Genomic DNA, 20,226 nt, shown 5'->3' on the forward strand with positions numbered 1-20,226 from the left:
TGCCCGTGGAAGCTGGTCTGTGGTGGCTGCAGGACAAAGCGAATGGTCCTAACCACAAGATCAGCCAGAGTTTTCCTCACTCCTATCCTCTGACGTGGGGGGGGGGGGAGGGACCACCTGCTGTGCAAAGGAGACATTCATTGCTCTCCCCTGGTTCCCTTGCCAAAGCAGGTGTGATTTTAGTGGTGGGGTTTCCCCCCAAGACAGGAACTGGTGGATCTGCCAAAGAGGACGACGGCCACGCCAGACACCAAGAATGACTGAAGCTGGGGGAAAGTGCGAAATTGTGGTCAAGCATTTTTGGCATTTGGCAGCTTGGGGGACCAAGCGCTGCTTCCTCCGTTGCCGGTCATGTGAAGGAAACAGTCTTGCAGAAGACAATTTTACAACCACTTTTTTTTTTTGCATAGCCTGAGTATAAGATAAAGAGTTATGAAACACGCTGTAGACAGAGAGTGTTATTTGGATTATACTGCAGCAGAACGGTGCGTACTCTTGCGCCTGCCGCCCCCAAACTGCTCTGTGCCATGGAAACCCAAAATCTATACCCTGAATAACTTATGCAGATTAGCAGCCGGGCCTGATTCATGTCAGGGACTCGGCTCAGCCCGGGGAGGGTCAAGAAGCACGAAAGCTGCTCCGCTGGGACGTAAGTCAGAGATCAGTCCCGCTGCAGAAATGGCTGACCTGGAGAGCAAACTCTGTGTCATTATTCCCTACAGAGGTCTCCCCTCCCCCATGAAATCCAGCATGGTGCAGTGGTTAAGATCAGATGCACTCTAACCTGGAGAACCGGGTTTGATTCCCTGCTCTGCCGCTTGAGCTGTGGAGGCTTATCAGGGGAACCAGATTAGCTTGTGCACTCCCACACATGCCAGTTGGGTGACCCTGGGCTAGTCACAGTTCTTTGGAGCTCTCTCAGCCCCACACACCTCACAGGGTGTTTGTTGTGAGGGGGGAAGGGAGCAGCAGTGGCGTAGGAGGTTAAGAGCTCATGTATCAAATCTGGAGGAACTGGGTTTGATTCCCAGCTCTGCCGCCTGAGCTGTGGAGGCTTATCTGGGGAATTCAGATTGGCCTGTACACTCCCACACATGCCAGCTGGGTGACCTTGGGCTAGTCACAGCTTTTCGGAGCTCTCTCAGCCCCACCCACCTCACAGGGTGTTTGTTGTGAGGGGGGGAAGGGCAAGGAGATTGTGAGCCCATTTGAGTCTCCTGCAGGAGAGAAAGGGGGGATATAAATCCAAACTCTTCTTCTTCTTTTTCTTCTTTTTCTTTTTTCTTCTTTTTCTTCTTTTTCTTCTTCTTCTTCAAATCACTCCCTGTCCAGGCTCACTCCCAAAATCTCTAGGTATTTCCTCATCCAGAGGTGGCTATCCTAAGGGGAGCTTCTCTCAGACTCCCGTGGCCTAGTCCTCCTCCTTCAGAAAACTAAATCTGCCAAAACATGAGAAAGAGAGAAAGAAATAGCATTCTCCTGTTCATCAGATAAAAGCTCTGCTAACGTTACGACAGAGGTTGGGTTCGGCTGCTCGGCTGGTTTTGGCGAAACCGCCAGGTGCGTGTTTTTTTTCTTTTGGTGTGGTTTGTTTCATTTCCTGCCAACTCTGCTTCAAGATAAGGTTTTCCCGATGAAATCATGCAGGGCCAGAATTGCGGTTTCGGGAGATTCCTGTTGTGAAAATCTTCCAGGCCTCCCGAGGAGGGTCAGTTGTTGGGTAGCTGCTGGGGTGACTATGGCAGCTGTAATGATAAATGGGGACTTTTAAAGCACCCCCCCCCCCCCGGATTATAGTATGGTCAGATATTTTGGCCATTTTACACTTGTGCTGGTTGCGTGATGTAATCGACTTTGGGGATAGCTGTCATTCTGCCTGACGTTGCTCTATCGCTCTGTTGCCATTGTCAGAGTTTTCTGTTGTAAAATATCAAAGTATCATCACACCACAATGGAGGAAGCTCGCAAATTTAGCCTGGAGCAGCAGCTTCCAAATTGTGTGAAGGGCCGCAACAGGTGGGGTCCAAATGTGCTGAACTCATTTTGTGCAAGAAATACACAAACAACGGGGTGCTGGGTGCCCCTCCAAGCTCTCAGCCTCAAAGGAGGCTGCCTGCCACATCTCAGCATGAGTCAATTGATCAACGATTTTATTGTATAGCCACAGGCCTTCACAATGTAAGATATAAAAAGAAAAAAAAGACACAAACAAGTAGATAAAACACAATATGAATTACAGAAAAATGTAAAATCTGCAACCACAAGGATCCCACTTTAGAGCTCTTTCCAGTAGTTAAATAGTATTGAAAACACTATTCAGGCTACAAGGTTACAGGCTAAATAGGAAGTGATTCCAAGTTTATTCCAACCAGCATGGTGTAGTGGTTAAGAGCAGGTGCACTCTAATCTGGAGGACCGGGTTTGATTCCCTGGTCTGCCACTTGAGCTGTCGAGGCTTATCGGGGGAACTAGTTTAGCTTGTGCACTCCAACACACGCCAGCTGGGTGACCTTGGGCTAGTCACAGTTCTTCGGAGCTCTCTCAGCCCCACCTACCCCACAGGGTGATTGTTGGAGGGGGAAAGGGAAAGGAGATTGTAAGCCCCTTTGAGTCTCCTTACAGGAGAGAAAGGGAAGATATAAATCCAACACTTCTTCTGTGTGCCAGCCTCCAGAAAACAGAACCACCTTATAGGATACAGAAGAGTCAGTGCCTGAACACAGAAAGCTTAATTTATCTAAGTCAGAATAAAACTGTATCATATTTAAATTCCTGGAAAGAAATCTCGCTATGAGTCACACAGGGCTGGCCTTGCCCTCTTCTAATCAGCTACTGTTGGGCATGACAGAAGCATTTGCTCATTTCCTCATGTATAAAAACAGCCCCTGGAGGAGGATGCCTGTTGGGTCTCTTCCTGAGTCACAGATCTGGTCTGGCCACCTTCTAGTCAGTTTCTGCTGGGGATAGGTCATTCATCCACAGCTCTGTGTCAGCTGTGATGGAATGACCCAATCAGCCTTAAAGCAGAGGAGAAGTGTGCCCACCGTTGTATCTCTGCACGAGTCCAGCTCCGACCTTGCCGTGCCTCTAATTTTGAAATGACGGCGCGAAGCTTAGCAAGGCCCCAGCTTACAAGCCCCCCGGTGAGCAAGTAACGTCTGTGAGATGATTAAGAAAGCATCGTTCTGTTATTGTTTCCGTTCTTAGTGGCAAAGTGACAACACGAGGCCGGGTTTCAAACCGTTGCTGGGGTTGTCCTGAGGGGAGATCCAAGTTCAGTGCTGCTCCCGGCCATAAGACCACCCTGTAAGGCTGAACTATATCACGAGACCCTTGAAATGTGCTTTAGTGTGAACTTGCAAAGTGGCCCATTAAGAAAACCCTTTTTATGGGGAGGATTGGGGGGGGGATAGCCTAGCCAGATCCTTCACACTGCAACTTACGTACTCGGCAACTCCTCCCCGTCTCCTTTTTATTTTAACGCTGCAGACGAGAAAGGTTTGGGTTGTGCCTTTTACAGCCTGTGTCTGGCCAGTTACCACTCTTCGGCTGTTATTGCAGCTAATCCACTGAAATGCTCCAGGTATTGTCAGATGAGCTGAATTCCTTGCTCCTGCTATTAGCACGGTTTTGTTCCAAGGAGAAAAGAACCGTTGTTTAAAACCTTCCTGGGAGCCAGGAGAGGCAGGTGCGGGCGTGGAGGGGACTTGGTGTTTATGCGTGTGGAAAAGAGACGCCACGTGCCAATCATCCAAGTAGTTCCTCTGCTTAGCTTCCAGCCTATGGTGCCCTCAGCAAGCAGCTGTCAAGGCAAGTGAGAAGAAGAGGTGGTTGGCCACTGCCTTCCTCTGCACAGCCTTCCTTGGTGGTCTCCCATCCAAGAACTGACCCTTCTTAGCTTCCAAGATCTGACAAGATCAGTCTATATGCCAGTGATGGTGACCCTTTTCGAGACCGAGTGCCCAAATTGCAACCCAAAACCCACTTATTTATCGCGAAGTGCCAACACGGCCATTTAACTTGAATACTGAGGTTTCAGTTTAGAAAAAAACAGTTGGCTCCAAGGCGCGCGTTACTCAGGAGTAAGCTTAGTGAAGCAACCGTGCAATGCTTCAAATGGGTGAATCACGATCCTAGGAGGGTTTACACAGAAGCAAGCCCCATTGCCAGCAACCCAGCTTACTCCCAGGTAAAGGATCATGCCCAGACCAGCCTAAATGTGGGTCGGGGGGGGTGTGATTTTCCACCCCCCTCCCACATGACGAACTCTGTGTGCACGTGCCCACAAAAAGGGCTCTGAGTGTCACCTCTGGCACCCATGCCATAGGTTCGCCATCACTGCTATATGCCATGCTCTTTCCCTCTCAGTGCCCACAGATGGTGGACTATAATAATGCCAAAGCACGGACTTCACCATTCTGGGGGGGGGGGGAAATCTTTTGAAAAATTTTTGCAAGACTCTTGGTCATCTCGAAGGCATGCAGACAGTTCTTTGCGAAGTCATCAGAGGTTGGGATGATTTGGGAAGTCTTCAAAGGACTGGGGGTTGCTGATCAGGCAAGCAAGATTCTGTCCAATGAAATCCTCTCATGTTGCTTTTCAGCTGCCGTCCTGGGGTCACAAGTAGGGGGTCTTTCCCCACCCTGACACCTGAGAGCCATATATCTCAGACGTATACATTACCACGAGCCTATTTATAGTCCCTTTCTCTGAAAACGTTGCTTGTGCCCATTATGAGTGGTGACAATTTTGATGCACCGCAGTGGAAGCACGGCACAACGTATGTGAAAATACAGAGGTGTGGGAGAAATTTCAAAGGGGTGCATTCTCAGAAAGCACAAGTGAAGAGAGGCCACTGACTAGGCCTTTCGGACGGGATGCATTTGCCAAGTCACTCCAGATAAAACAAGAATGCCTATTTTGTTCTAGGAAAATGTCCCTGCCAGTTGGTCCGTCTCTAACGTTCCTTCCCAGAAGGAAGCCAAGCATCAAAAAGCCCTCCGGAGAAAGTGCCCAAATATTAATCTTTAACAGGTTTGCAGCTGGACAGTCGAGCCAACGTGTTGTGTAAATTTGGGTTGGGTTCTTGGCTTCCAGAAGGCCAAGGAGGGGCCGAATCAATAGGATATGAGTTTAATATGTAACCAAAGGGTTGGGGTGTTGACTTTGAACTTTTTGAGACGGATCCGCCGAGGCTCAAACACCCAGCTGGGCGGACACCCAAGCTGATCTAGCAAATGTCAAACAGAAGGTCTTCCGGGGGGGGGGGGAGGGGGGAGGGGATTCCATGAGCTTTCTGGCTTCTTCTAAGGCCGATCTACAAGGTCCAAGAGGTGGCTACGGTTGGTCATACCCTGGACCCTACCAGAAGAAGAAGAAGAAAAAGAAGAGTTTGGATTTATATCCCCCCTTTCTCTCCTGCAGGAGACTCAAAGGGGCTCACAATCTCCTTTCCCTCCTCCCCTCACAACAAACACCCTGTGAGGTAGGTGGGGCTGAGAGAGCTCCGAGAAGCTGTGACTAGCCCAAGGTCACCCAGCTGGCGTATGTGGGAGTGTACGGGCTAATCTGAATACGCAGTTCTGACCCCGGTGGGCTGATGGTCCCATTTAGGATGAGGTAGGTTCATAAGTCTCTAAACTGGCAGAAAAGAATCGTACGCATCTTACTTGTGATTAAGCTTGTCAGCCTTCATATGGGATCTGCAGTTCTCCCAGTCCAGGGGTCTGCAACCTGTGGCTCTCCAGATGTTCATGGACATCTGGAGAGCCACAGGTTGCAGACCCCTGTCCCAGTCTTACAACGGATTTACAGGCTGCAGGGATCAGTTCCCCTTAGGAAATGGAAGCTTTGAAGGGTGGTTTCTATAGAATCCCACCCCGGCTGAGCTATCGCCCCTTCCCAAAATCTGCCCTTCCCAGTGCCCCCCTCCCCAATTTGCGAGGAGGAATTCCCAGGCCAGAGCTGGAAACCCTTCCTATTTTGCCCCCAGCCTATTGTGCTTGTCCAAACATGGGCACAGCATCGTGAGCCCATACAAAACGCATACCTAGGTCGGCCGCCCCATGTCCGTGAAGGTATGCAGATTTTCCAAGTGCACTGCTTCCAGATACTGTCCCGATCTAAGACAGCAGGGCTAGTGGTCTCGATCCCACTGTCCTAGGGTTGCCAACTTCTAGGTGAGTCCAGGAGATCTCCCAGACTGGCAGCTCATCTCCTGGAGAGGATCTCCAAACAACTGGGGATGTGGCAGCTTTGGAGGGTGGGCTGTGCCCAGTCCCCTCCTCCCCAGAGTCTGCCAGGTCTTGGTCCCACCCGGGGAGATCCAGAGGACCACCAGAGCAGTGCATGAGACCCAACCCTTTTATAGAGAGGCCTGTAATGTTTTTACCCAGGAGCCAGCGAGGTGCAGTGGTTAAGAGCAGGTGCACTCAAATCAGGAGAACCGGGTTTGATCCCCCCGCTCTGCCACTTGAGCTGTGGAGGCTTAGCTGGGGAACCAGATTAGCTTGTGCACTCCCAACACACGCCAGCTGGGTGACCTTGGGCTAATCCCAGTTCTTCGAAGCTCTCAGCCCCACCCACCTCACAGGGTGTTTGTTGGGGGGAGGGAAGGGAAAGGGAGTTTTTAAGCCCCTTTGAGTCTCCCTACAGGAGAGAAAGGGGGGTATAAGTCCAATGTCCAACCCTCCTCCTCCTCCTCCTCCTCCCTATCCTCTGGGCATGCCAAATTCAATCCCACCATGCCAATACAGAGGTAAAGTGGAAGGCAATAGCAAATCAACCTGTGAAGTCAGTCTGCTTCATAAAAACAGGCGGCTGCAACTCCATGGGTCAGCAATGACTGGGCATTACCTTGGACAAGAGGGGCGGGTCACCCACAGCTGGGAGAACCCCCTCCCTTGGCCCCCAGCAACCTAGGAGAGCCAGATCTCCCCCACTCCCTTGACAGCTGTCAGTCATCCCCCCCCCCACTCCACCCTCCCTTGCTGGCACAACCCTGGCGAGTCCGAAACCAAATGGGAGGTGGATTTCTCCAGGGTCGAACTGTGTGTGTGTGTGTGTGGGGGGGGGGGTCTGCGCAGAAGCCTGCTCGACCCCTCCCTCCCCAGTGCCGCAGAGAAACCCAGGGCGAGGTGACCAGATCGTGAAGACGTTAGACCCCCCACCTCCCTGTTTCAAAAGAGCCCCCTCCCCTCTCCTCTCTCCTCCCCTGCCACTCCCTCCCGAGTCTTTTTCGGGGGGGGGGGTGCGTTTGCCGGTGTGCGTCTCCTGGGGGGTGTTTTGCTCCAGGTTTTCCTCTCTCTCTCTCTCTCTCTCTCTCTCTTTGCAATGCGGTGAATGCCCTGGTCTGGTTGCAGATTGCTGTGGCGAGCAGCTGCAAAAGAGGGGTGGGGGGTGAAGCTGGGTGCAAAGGACGGAGGGGAACCCCCCCCCCCCGTGGCATATCCCCCCCCTCGGGATTCTTGCACACTCACGAGAGACCCGCCCTCGCCCCTAACTCTTCCGAGTTTGCCTGGGGGGAGGGGGAACAATCCCCTTGCACTAATAATACTAATACTAATACTAACAACAGCAGCAGCAGCAAGGAGAAATTGTCACGCCAGCGGCTGCGATAGCACGCACGTTAAATAATCACCACACTCACAACAACAATCATCACAACTCGCGTCTGATCTCTCCCTTCCAAAGTGGAGGCGGAAAAAAAATAAAGTCTCTCCGCAGCCCGCCCGGTTCCATGCTGGGTTTCGCTCCGCACGGCGAGCCGGATCCGGTCTGACTCCGGATCGCTTTCCCATTTGCAAAATAATCGTCGTTTTTTGGAAGGGAGGGGGGTTGAGATCCTGGCCCGGGTGGGGTGGGGTGGGGGGGGGGGCGGCGGAGGGGCTTGCATGGCCGGTCTGGCTCGCGAGTCTGCCTGGCCGAGGGGCGTGGGTGTGCAGAGACGTCTGCGCCGGAGAGAAGCGACCCCCCCCCCGCCCCGACTCTCCCCGTGTCTGTCTCCAGCAACTGTGCCTTGCCTCTTTGGCTCGGGGGTGGGCTGGGTATAAACTGGAGGGGGGGGGCGGCGAGGAAGGAGGGACGGCTGGTAACTCGCTGCCTGTCTGGAAGGGGGCGAGCTGTCTCCAAGCAGGTGATGGGCGTTTCGGCTGCGCGGCTCCGGGATCGCCGCCCGCTGGGGTTTCACTTCGCTCCGCCGCTCGCCGCCAACATGCAGGAGGGCCGGCGGGTCTAGCGGGGCCCCCTCCCGCCTCGCTCTCCGGATCTCCCCCCAGCCCTGTGTTTTTGGAGGCGGGGGGGGAGGGAGAAGAGGGACCCCCCCTCCCACCCACCCACCCACCCACCCAGCCGCCTTTCCCCCCCACCCAGCTGGCCAAGAGGGGGCGAAGGTGCCGGCCGGAGGGACCCCCCCGCTGGCTGCTCCCCCGCCGGCGAGGGATGGTGTATGTTTGGCCGGCCCAAAGACCGGGGCTGGCGCTCCTTCGCAGCACCCTTGCGACGCTACACGGGCGGAGGGCGCGATGAGGATCGAGGCCGGCGTTTGGCTCCTCGGGCTGTGCTACCTGGTCGCCGCGTTTGCGGAGGTAGGGCTGCTTCAAGCCTGGTGTGTTTGTTTTTGCATGGGGCGAGGGGGGGGGGCAGATTGCCTCCCCTCCCCCCCAGCAACTAAAAGGGGCTGCAAGTCATTGCAGGCGCGGGCCCTGACTCCCCGGGAGAGTCGGAGAGGGGCAAACATTGGGGGGGGGGGGGGCGGGAACGCAACAGGGGAGGAGGGACCCGATCCGTCGGCCGCGAGACCTCTGCGAGATTCTTTGCACAAAAAAAATTGGGTGGTGTTTTTCTTTGCACGCCCAGCAGGCGACACGCGTGTTGGCGGCCGCCTGTGTGAACGCGCGCCGTCTGGGCTGCTCGGCCCAGGCGAGGCGTGGAGTCGGGGAGGGCGATCGGGCGGCGCAGAGAGAGGCGACGGCTTGCATCGCCCTGTTTCCTGTTAATGAGAAACTAGGATGAAACTGCGAAAATCGCAGCCGGCAGAGCGATTGGGAGCCTTGCTTTTCTTATTGGGGGGTGGGGGGTTGAATCTGGGTTGCAATTCCATGGGGTGTTGGGGGGGGGGAAGAGCTGACCCCCCCTTCCTCCCACCCAGGTTAGAAATTCTCTTTATAAGGGCAAAAGAGAAAAATCTAGGCAAATAAGACTGAGATGTGCTCGCTGGGCGCTTGAGAGTGGCAGTCTCTTTGCGGGGGGGGGGGGCAAAGGGGGAATCGATGTTTTAAAGTCAGTTCCAGCCCCTTGGGTTTCCACTCTTACATGTTAGCAGCTGGAGGGACCCCCTTAATCCCTCTGCCGCCCCCTCCCTCCCGCCCGCCCGCCCGCCCCCCTTGAGGATTCATTACAGGTGGCTTTTGCTGGGGGAAGATTTGTGAGAATTAAATAGCTGTGGGGGGGGGGGGGAGAGAAGGGGGCAAGCTGAATTGCTTGTGGACTTTTTTGAACGGCAGGTCCGGTTTGTTTTTGGGGGAAAACCTTGTATTTGGTCAAAAGGGATCATCATTCCATCACTGCCCCCTCCCCCCAATTTTATTATGATTATTATTTGATTGGAAAAAGATAAATTGAAGGAGGGAAAAGTGACCCTGGTTTTTCTGGCGGCTGGAAAGGCTTGGAGGAGGGTCACATTCCCCCGCAAACGGATCCCCGCATCTACAGCCAGGAAAGCCTTTTCCCAGCTTGGTTTACTCAGAAGGAAACTCCGTTGACTCCAGTGGAAGGTTAAGTCCTGGGTGGGCAAGGCACCTAGCATTGCTGCTAATGGTCTGGACGGCTCCAGTGACACCCACCCGACTGCAAGCATGCTTACTCATGAGTCAGTCCCATTGATTTTGGGGGGGGGATGGACCCCCTTCTCGCTCCAAAGCATGCGCAGGGGGGTAGCGAACCATCTGGGCACTATGGTCTTCCCCACTAAACATGCCCATGCTCGGGATTGTGGCATTCCGTGTGGCTGGTTTTCCCTTTTGCCAGATTTTGGGGAAGATTTCCGGGTGAAGGTGGAGGAAGAGAGAAGCACAAATGCACGGATCTTCCCTGGAATAAGAGGCTCTGGAGCTGGTCTTGCTTCCTGGGAAAAGATCCTGTTGGACACCTGCTAGATTTGCCGACTGTAGGCAGGGCTGTCCGGTTGGATGCAGTTGCAAGATTTTCTCCTTGTTTGGGGAGAGGAGAAACAAACAAACAAACCTGTTTCCTCCTTGGTTTATGTAGCAGTGTTGTGGTGGGGCTGGGGTGGCCGGTCGGCCTGGAGAGTGAGCCACAGATCCCATTTGGGGAGAGAATGATTGGCCGGTTTTGTCCCCTTTTTTCTAAAGGAAGCTGAGATTCCCCAAGAAGTAATCGAAAGGCTGGCTCACAGCGAGATCCACAGCATCCGTGACCTGCAGCGCCTCCTGGAGATTGACTCCGTAGGTAAATTATTCTCCTGCCTTTCTTCCTCCTTGGACTGGAAAAAAAAAATGCCTGCGCCGATCTGTTCCGAATCCTGTTTGCTGGAGGGGGTGGCTGTGCTCAGGGAAGCCCCAGCTGCTCTGGACGGGTGTCAGTTTCCTGGGTGGGTGGGTGGGTGGGTGGGTGGGGGTTGGGGTGTCCTAAATGTGTTCCATTCCGCCCTTCATTCAGTTCTGATCTGGGCAGCCTGATGTAACCCAAAGGTCAGCCCTCGGGGGCGGCCGGCTGAGTCAGGAGTTCTCTGGAGCTGCTGGAACATTTCGGCCTGGACAGGGAGCCACAGATTCCAGCCCTGCTAACACGGCGTTTGAGTCCTTGCAGTCCCGGGTATTGTAAAGGAATGCATTGATCAATCTATCCATGCTCCTAGTTCAAAAGCGCTCGGGTTTTTTTTTTAAATACTGGTTGCGCCGGCCTGGTACTGCTTGGAACCTAATGGCAAGATGGATTCTCATTCCCAGATGGCTTTGGGGCATTGCAGAACACGAGCGGGATTTGTTTCTGCGGTGCTTTAATGTGGAAAACATGCTTGACGGTGCGTGGTTAGCAATCTTTTGGAGAAGGCCCACTTTACAGCTAGATAACTGAGGTGGATGCTCAACCGTGCAGTCCTATGCGGAACCAAGAGACCCAGTGTGGGGGAGTGGTTAAGAGAAGGTGGACGCTAATCTGGAGAACGAGGTTCGATTCCCCACTCCTCCATAGGAACGGCAGGGTCTGATCTGGTGAACTGGATTTGTTTGGGGTCTTTTCCAACTCTACGATTCTATGATTCCCTGCTCCTCCTGCTTAGATAGATCCCTTTGTTTTTGATTGAACAGGGTTAGGTTCATACATGCACGTGTGTCGTCCAGGTCCCGTTGTTGGTGGGGAATCGATTGTGCAATGGCTCCATTTCAACGCGTTGTGTTTGAATTGCGGAGGGTGGCCGTTCTGTGGTGCTCAGCCCACAGGGCAAAGACGCCTAAAGCTGGGTTTTGAAGTGCCTCAGCTGAAAGACTGGCAAAGCGATGCTAGGCCTGTTCGAAATACACGTCCGGGATATTTGTGTGTGTTTCCAGATTTCTTCATCTTGTTTCAGAACCCAGCGGTCTCATAAAGCTAGATAGCCTTGCATTTTAATTCCCTCCCCTGGTAAACCCCACTAAGATAAGCTGGCTTGTAGCCGGATGTGGCTTTCTATTTTGGTGAGTTTTCATATATATATTTTTTCCCAAGGTAATTCCTCTAGCTGGGAAGAATTCCCATCACGTTGCCTGCAAACCATGCCACTGTGCTGTTATCTTTAAAATCCGCCGCCTCAGAGTCATTTATGAAAATATTCCATGCTGGGCCTGTGAATGAAGTCACGTCTCTGCACGATGGCGGGTTTGCAAGAGAAAGAGAACATAAACTCATCCTTCTGACCAGAAAGTTTTTCCACTGAACTTCCAAACTATCAGGGCTGACTTGCAAAACAGGCCGGCCTCAGGAGATTCGGTGCGGACACCTTGTGCGGTTTAGCAATAATTTTACATGCCGCGATGGACCCGTCTTATCGATAAGCTTAATCTGGTGCGTGTTGTCAATCCTGTATGCGAACATCACCTGGACGACGCGCAGCGTGTTTGGGGTGGGATTGCTTTGGTTCGTTTTTTGCAAAAACACGAAACAAACAAAGAAACCTTCAAGGGAAACCGAAGGGAAAGTCACAACCCATCTCGTATCTGGAGCCAAGAATCTGGCAAGTCGTTACTTGTGTTATTAATAGTGGAGGCACTTCTTTTAAACAAAGGCATAGTTGTTAGGCTTTGGTGGCGGGGGGGAGGAAGGAATCGCAGGGCCTTTTGGAAGCTTAATGTCAACTGTGGTCTTAGGATTGTCTGCTGGAGCGTACTGTGCTTTCTGCGGGTCCAAGTCGCTGGCTTAAAGGCCCAGTCCACCGGGAAGCTGTTTTGTGCAAGTCTCGTGGGAACCGTCAGGACTTGCATGAAAGTAAAACCCGTTCATTTCAGCGAGGCCCGTCCAGGTTATGATAGGACCGGTGGTGCATCCCACTCCAGATGATATGGACTACGATATCAGCTCTCTGCCAGCATGGCCAATTGGCCATGCTGGCAGGGGCTGATGGGAATTGTAGTCCATAACATCTGGAGTGCCAAAAGTTTCGCCACCACTGTGATAGGAATTCACATAATCCCACAACCTTAGCTGAAGCTGGAGTTGATATGAGTTTGGTTGGGAATGAGTGGGAACTCTGTAGATGGCGTTTGGGCATCCATGGTGGAAATCAGGTAGGATACAGCTTGATCCTGGAAGCAAACCAGGGTCAGCCAACCCTGGTTAGTACTTGGATGGGAGAGTGCCGAGAAAGACCAGGGTTTCTACGCAACTAACATCTGTTAACACACGCCAGCTAGGTGACTTTGGGCTAGTCACAGCTTCTCGGAGCTCTCAGCCCCACCTACCTCACAGGGTGTTTGTTGTGAGGGGGGAAGGGCGAGGAGATTGTCAGCCCCTTTGAGTCTCCTGCAGGAGAGAAAGGGGGGATATAAATCCAAACTCTTCTTCTTGCCTTGAAAACCCAGAGGGTTGTCACGAATTGCCTGTGACTTGGTAGCCGTTTGAACCACAAGGAAGCTCATTTCAGGAGGGTAACCAGTTGATCTGCGGCAGAAGAGCTCGCTTTGAGTCCAGTTGCACTTTATGGGCTAAGCTTTTGCTCGTTCAGAATTTTGCACACAAATGGGAATCTCTAGAGCAGTACGGTTCCTGTACTACAACTTCTCTTTATTTATTTAGGTTCAATCTGAGTTCTCCAGATACTCATGGACATCAGCCCCTGCCAGCATGGCCAAGGGGTGGGGCTCATGGGAATTGTAGTCTATGAACATCTGGAGAGCCATAGTTTGAAGACCCCTGATCTAAAGAAAGTTTGAGCGGTATTTATTTATGCAAGAAATTCAGATTCCTGTGCGTAGGGTAGCTGCTTTTCCTGAACCAAGTTTCCATGCCCAGTTTTGATTTGACACTGATGTTGAGATCTGTAGGGACCCGTTTTCATCCTTACCCTCTTTTCACATCGATGTCCTTGAGTATGACTTCACTGAATTTGACTTTTGTGCAAACCCCACTGAAATAAATGAGGATTGTGCGGTTGATTAGACCTCTGAAGAGGAAGAAGAAAAAGCTTGGATTTATACCCCACTGTTCTCTCCTGTAAGGAGACTCAAGGTGGCTTACAAGCTCCTTTCCCTTCCTCTCCCCACAACAGACACCTTTGGAGGCAGGTGGGGCTGAGAGAGTCCTGAGAGAACTGTGACTGGCCCAAGGTCACCCAGCAGATTTCACAGGGAGGAGCAGGGAAGCAAATCCAGTTCACCAGATAAGGGTCTGCCACTCACGTGGAGGAGTGGGGAATCAAATCTGGTTCTCCTGATTTGAGTCTACCACTCTTCACGCTGAATAATAAGAACGAAGAAAGATGTCATCTCAGGGCAAAACATCCATTTTTGGGAACTATGTTCAGATGTTGCCACCCCAGCCTGTGGATTAATGTATTGTCTGAGGCTCTCCCCCCACCATCTAGTGGCAAACTGAAATGCAGTGAGTTTTGATGTGAGTTTGCAAGCCATGATTTGTGCTAACTTTGGTTTGGAAGAAGAAGAGTTGGATTTATATCCCCCCTCTCTCTCCTGCAAGGAGACTCAAAGGGGTTTACAAGCTTCTTTCCCTTCCCCCCCTCCCCACAACAGACACCCTGTGAGGTAGGTGGGGCTGAGAGAGCTCAGAAGAACTGTGACTAGCCCAAGGTCACCCAACTGGCATGTGTGGGAGGGCACAGGCTAATCTGAATTCCCCAGATAAGCCTCCACAGCTCAGGCGGCAGAGCGGGGAATCAAACCTGGTTCCTCCAGATTAGAGTACACCTGGTCTTAACCACTACCCCACTGATGGAGTGATGTCTGAGTTGACAAACCATAGTTGTGGCCATCGCTCTGCCTTCAGCATGGAGTTGGGAGTGGAATGAAACTGATGGGAAACGTAAGCCAAAAGGCGGCTCTGTAAACCCGAGTTGGGCGTTTGTAAGGTTAACCCATGGTTTGGATTTTGAAGTACAGTAGGCACAAACTGTAGTTTAACGTAGTGTCTGAAATGAGCTGCCGTCTTCTTTTTCTTCCACGAGTCAGTGATATGAGATGGCCTTGGGCAGATATCACTTGGAACTGCTGCAGTATTGGAAGAGGATGGCTTGGGTCATTCAAGTGTGTACATTTAGTTTGCTCTGTAGGTCTTAAGAAGGTAGAGGACCAAGGAGGAGGGCTGAGGGATAAAACCTGATGCAGTGGAGTCAGGGCCTCCATAGGAGGTTCCCAGATACCACAATCAGCCTCAAAAGAGCAGGCATTTAGGTACCTGCCTTGGCTGAGAAGGCCACTGCTATGAGTCAGCAGTGTGATGCGGCGGCCAAGAAAGCCAATGCGATTCTGGGTTGTATCAATAGGAATATACAACCAAGATCGAGGGATGTAATTGTACCTCTCTATTCTGCATTGGTTAGACCTCACCTGGAATATTGTGTACAGTTCTGGGCACCGCAATTCAAGAAGGATATTGACAAGCTGGGACGGGCTATATATTGACCGGCTGGAGCGGGTCCAGAGGAGGGCAACCAAAATGGTAAAGGGTCTGGAGTCCGTGCCCTATGAAGAGAGGCTTAGGGAGCTGGGGATGTTTAGCCTTGAGAAGCGTAGGTTAAGGGGTGACATGATAACCATGTTTAAATATTGGAAGGTATGGAATGTCGGTGAGGGAGCAAGCTTGTTTTCTGCTGCCTCAGAGACTGGGACACAGAGTAATGGATTCAAGGTGAAGGAAAAGAGATTCCACCTAAACATTAGGAAGAACTTCCTGACCGTCAGGGCTGTTTGAGAGTGGAATTCATTGCCTTGGAGAATTGTGGAATCTCCTTCTTTGGGGGTTTTTAAACAGAGGCTGGATGAACATCTGTCAGGAGTGCTTTGATTGTGTGTTCCTGCATTGAAGGGGGTTGGACTTGATGGCCCTTGGAGTCTCTTCCAACTCTATGGCTCATTCCGCACATGCAGAATAATGCACTTTCAAACTGCTTTCAGTGCTCTTTGAAGCTGTGCAGAATAGCAAAGTCCACTTGGAAACAGTTGTGAAAGTGGTTTGAAAATGCATTATTTTGCGGGTGCGGAAGGGGCCTATGATTCTATGGTTCTTTGATGTAGAAGGCCTGAGTTCAGTTGTTGGCATTTGCACTTGACTGGATGTCGAGTACCAGTGATTTGCCTATCAGAACTTGGACAGCGGCTGCCAGCCAGAGTTGACAAGAGGTTAGCTTGGCCAGCTCTCTTGCAAGGATTGTCTGACTCAGCGGCAGGGCCTTGTCTTTGCAAACAGAAAGTCTCAGCTTCCCAGCAATGAAGCAACTCAGTTGTGGCTGAGGTTGTAGAAAGCAGCTAGTAGTCAGCAGGGACAGAGCCTGTGGTAGCCTGGGATAAGACAGCTCCATCTGTTCATCTGCAGACCCCCTCCGTCCTCCCAATTTGCCCTGGAAAGTTCTGAATGTCCTTCAAGATTGGTAGAAAACCCTCATGGCCCTGTGAAGAATCACTGGGGAGGATTTTATTTATTTATATTTTATTTTTAGCCCCATTGTACCACTCAACTGAGCAAAGTTTGCTAAATCTTTTAATTAATTCATTAATATGGACACACTCAAATCTTTCCTTTTGGCTTGCTGGCGCTTGCAATCTACTTGGAGGAAGTTTCCTTATTGTGAAAGAAGGATACTTAGTGGACGGTTGGATTCCCCATTGACTTGTGCTCGTATTTTCCAATGCTTCCAACAGAGTGATCCCATGAATTTGTTGGGAAGTATTCGTGTGTCTCAGCATCGCTTTTGACATATAAGAGGTTGACTTTCCTGAAGATAATCCGCAGAGGGGCCTTGTCTGTGGAATACGAATTTCCAGATGTTATGGATTATTATTATCAGTTCCCTGCCAGCATGGCCAATTGACCATGCTGGCAGGGGCTGATGGGAATTGTAGTCCATAACATCTGGAGTGCCAAAGGTTCGCCACCATGGACATAAAGGATATGCTGTTTCTTTTTCAGATCCTTTCCGCACATGCAGAATAAGGCACTTTCAATCCACTTTCAATGCACTTTGCAGCTAGATTTGACTGTGCGGAAGAGCAAAATCCACTTGCAAACAATTGTGAAAGAGGATTGAAAGTGCCTTATTCTGCACGTGCGGAAGGGGCCTCAGTAAAGCAAGCAATACGGTTTCCCCCTGGGAACTGTTGAGTCAAGAGAGTCTCTATCCTATCTTGCTTTCCAACAGATTTTTGACTCTGCATTTTACCGGAGGGATGAATGATAATTCTTCCTCATAAAATTAGAAACCACGCCTCCAGATCATCTGGCATCATTTAAAAAAAATAAACTTCACATACTGCTTATCAAGCTTTCTATCTTTGTGTGTGTGTGTGTGTGTGTGTGTTTGTGCGAGAAAAGGAGGTCAGATTGTTCTTTTATGATCTGGTCTTGTAACACAGTAGGAAGTCCACTGGAATGTTGTGGCTTTGAGTATTCCCCAGAATCAGACCTCCCTAGAGTACGCGACAAGTCTTTAAGGAATGCCAGCTCACAATCAGAAGAAGAAGAGTTGGATTTATATCCCCCCTTTCTCTCCTGTAAGGATACTCAAAGGAGCTTACAATCTCATTTCCCTTCCCCCCCCCCCAACAAACACCCTGCGAGGTAGGTGGGGCTGAGAGAACTCAGAATAACTGTGACTAGACCAGTGGTGGTGAACCTATGGCATGGGTGCCAGAGGTGGCACTCAGAGCCCTCTCTGTGGGCACGCGCAAACAGAGTTGTCCCCCCCCCCACACATCTAGGCTGGCCTGAGCCACTGGGCTCGATTATTAGCATTAAACTTAAGACCTAGTTTTGGGGAAGCAGTGTAGATAACCCTGTTAAGCGCTGATAAGCCCCACTGATTTTCATGTGAAGAACTAAAGCATGATCCTTTACCTGGGAGTAAGCTCGGTTGCTGGCAATGGGGCTTGATTCTGAGTAAACCCTCCCAAGGTCGTGATTCACCCATTGGAAGAGTTGCATGATTGCTTCAAAGCAAAACCACCGACTACCACCAAGCTTACTCCCAAGTAACGCACACCTCAGAGTCAACTGTTTTTTCTAAACTAAAACCTCAGTATTCAGGTTAAATTGCCGTGTTGGCACTTTGCGATAAATAAGTGGGTTTTGGGTTGCAATTTGGGCACTCGGTCTCGAAAAGGTTCACCATCACTGGACTAGACCCAGGTCACCCGGCTGGCCTGTGTTGGAGTGCACAGGCTAATCCGAATTCCCCAGATAAGCCTCCACAGCTCAAGCGACAGAGCGGGGAATTAAACCCGGTTCCTCCAGATTAGAATGTACCTGCTCTTAACCACTACGCCACTGCTGCTCAGGATATTTGTGACATCTTGCTTCGGAAAGCTTTACATGAGAATAAGTGGTGTGCGTTTCAGTGGATAATATACACACCGAACAGTAGAGTGGGCGAAGCTACACAAATGAATGAAAAACACTAGACTCAGGCTACTATTTGGTAACAAGGAGTGCAGACATTTAATATATTTTGGAATAGGTGCAAACAGAAAACATGGAAAGGCAATAAACAGTGGCGAACTCTGGGTTTATGAAAATATTACCATCACTCTGCTACACAACTTCATTTTGAGGAGGAGATTGTCCTTTCACTAGAAGTATAATTCTTTGCTGAAGATGGTGGGAACTTTTCTCCCAATGAAGCAGGGATTTTGTTATTCAGGAAACCTGTCTCTAGATTAACTATTTTTCCTTCATAAAAGCTTACATTGTCTTTGGGCATTGCGACTGGTGCCCATTCTATTCTCACGGTTACAATTTGCGTTTTGACTGTGTGCAGTCTGATTTTTGACGCAAAGCGATGGTGTGACTCCCGTGAACCCAGAAGTCGCCAATTGTTTGTTTGCGTCCTTTCCATATTTTTTCTGTTTGAACCTATTCTAAAATAAATCTTTGCACTGTGTGTTTCAGTGGGAAATAATTTATCAGTTGGGCTCGTTTTAAATGCTTACATTTGTAGATTTTGCATCCCGTGTTTCTTCCAAAATGGAATTGAAGGCTTTCTGTGAGATCTCATGAAGTTTCCTTAGACTGAACCAGACCCTAGGTGCATTAGGGTCGGATTCCACTCAAACTGGATTCCACTCAAACTGGCTGTGGTTTGCCACGATCTAAGATGGATATCTTTAATGTCACCTTCTCCCTGATTCCTTCAACTGGAGATGGCAGGGGATCGTATCTGGGATATTCTGCATGCCAGACAGATGTTCCAGCCCACCTCCCACCCCTAAGGGGGTGTCCAGGGACAGGGCTGCCTCCCAGCACCCGTTCCATCCTCCTCATCACAGATGCCCATCCAGGGACCCTGCAGCACCTCACAACTGACAGCCCCACCTTCGGACTTACCAGCAGGGGCAGGGAAGAAACTGCAGAGAACAGACAGCAGCAAGCCTCAACAGATGCAGGGAAAAGAGTGGAGGCTGCACAGCCCTGACCAAGCTGCAATGAGCAGTACTCAGCAGCCTTAGAAATTGGGGCGGGGCCAGCAGCGGCCTAGCCAGGCTGCAGTCAAGGGGGCGGGCCAGGAAAGCTGACGAGCCAGTCCCAGCTTGGCAGGGCTTGACAGACAGCACGCCAGCCACTAGGAGGCTGGAGCAGGGAGCTCCCAGAAGGGAGGGGACCTCCTGAGAGGGATAAAGGGAGGCAAGGTAAGCAAGAGGAAGCTAGTGGAATGCACAGACTCGAGATTGCAGGAGTGATGATAACTGCCTGACAGAAGTAAATGACCTTGCAAATGGAAGCCAGAGGTATGTCTTCACTGATCCAAAAGATTGCTGAGCTCCTATGAGGCCAAGGTGGCCTATCTTACAGGGGTGGTGGGAAGAGGGGGTGCCAGCATGGTGTAGTGGTTAGGAGCAGGTGCATTCTAATCTGGAGAACCGGGTTTGATTCCCCCACTTCTCCACCTGAGTGGCAGAGGCTTATCTGGTGAACCAGATGTGTTTCTGCACTCCTACATTCCTGCTGGGCGACCTTGGACTAGACACAGTCCTGTCAGAACTCTCTCAGCCCCACCTGCCTCACAAGGTGTCCGTTGTGGGGAGTGGAAGGGAAAGGAGCTTGTAGGCCACCTTGAGACTTCTTACAGGAGAGTATAAATCCAAAACTCCTCCTCCTCCTCCTCCTCCTCCAGGGTGATAATTCTGTAAATTAACTTGAAGTCCCTGTTGTGGAGAACCATCATTGCTAGAACTGTGCCCAAGTTTGATGTATCTTTCAGCCATAGTTGCAAGAGGAGAGGACCGTATATGCCCTTCTTGGGGAAAGGATGAGGCAGTGTATTTAAAACATGTATAAACCTCCCTTTCTCCTGGGAAGCTGCACTCCAAGGTGGGTCATGGCAATAAACACCAATACTCATAAAACGTCCAACCATCAAAATAGCAGAATTTAAACCATCCAAGCAGTTGCTGTTCAAAACTGCGACCCTTCTCTAATATCTGGCCTTTCTGAAAAGCTTGGCGGGTACCATGTTGGGGAACTCTGGGATAAAATGTTGGGCAGCTCCGGCAGAGCCCCAGGTCCTGTTCA

At 51.0% G+C, this 20,226-nt stretch overlaps 1 protein-coding gene across 1 annotated transcript in view; it reads left to right on the plus strand.

Moving 5' to 3' along the window:
* Positions 1 to 8,028: 8,028 nt before the first annotated feature.
* Positions 8,029 to 20,226, plus strand: part of PDGFA (platelet derived growth factor subunit A) — a 61,392-nt gene continuing 49,194 nt past the window's right edge. Inside the window, exons 1-2 of the mRNA XM_048494892.1 lie at positions 8,029 to 8,585; positions 10,371 to 10,467. Of these exons, the coding sequence (XP_048350849.1) occupies positions 8,523 to 8,585; positions 10,371 to 10,467 (160 nt within the window). The 5' untranslated portion in view covers positions 8,029 to 8,522. The remainder of the gene's footprint in view (positions 8,586 to 10,370; positions 10,468 to 20,226) is intronic.

Source organism: Sphaerodactylus townsendi, linkage group LG04 (assembly GCF_021028975.2).
Source record: "Sphaerodactylus townsendi isolate TG3544 linkage group LG04, MPM_Stown_v2.3, whole genome shotgun sequence".
NCBI lineage: Eukaryota > Metazoa > Chordata > Lepidosauria > Squamata > Sphaerodactylidae > Sphaerodactylus > Sphaerodactylus townsendi.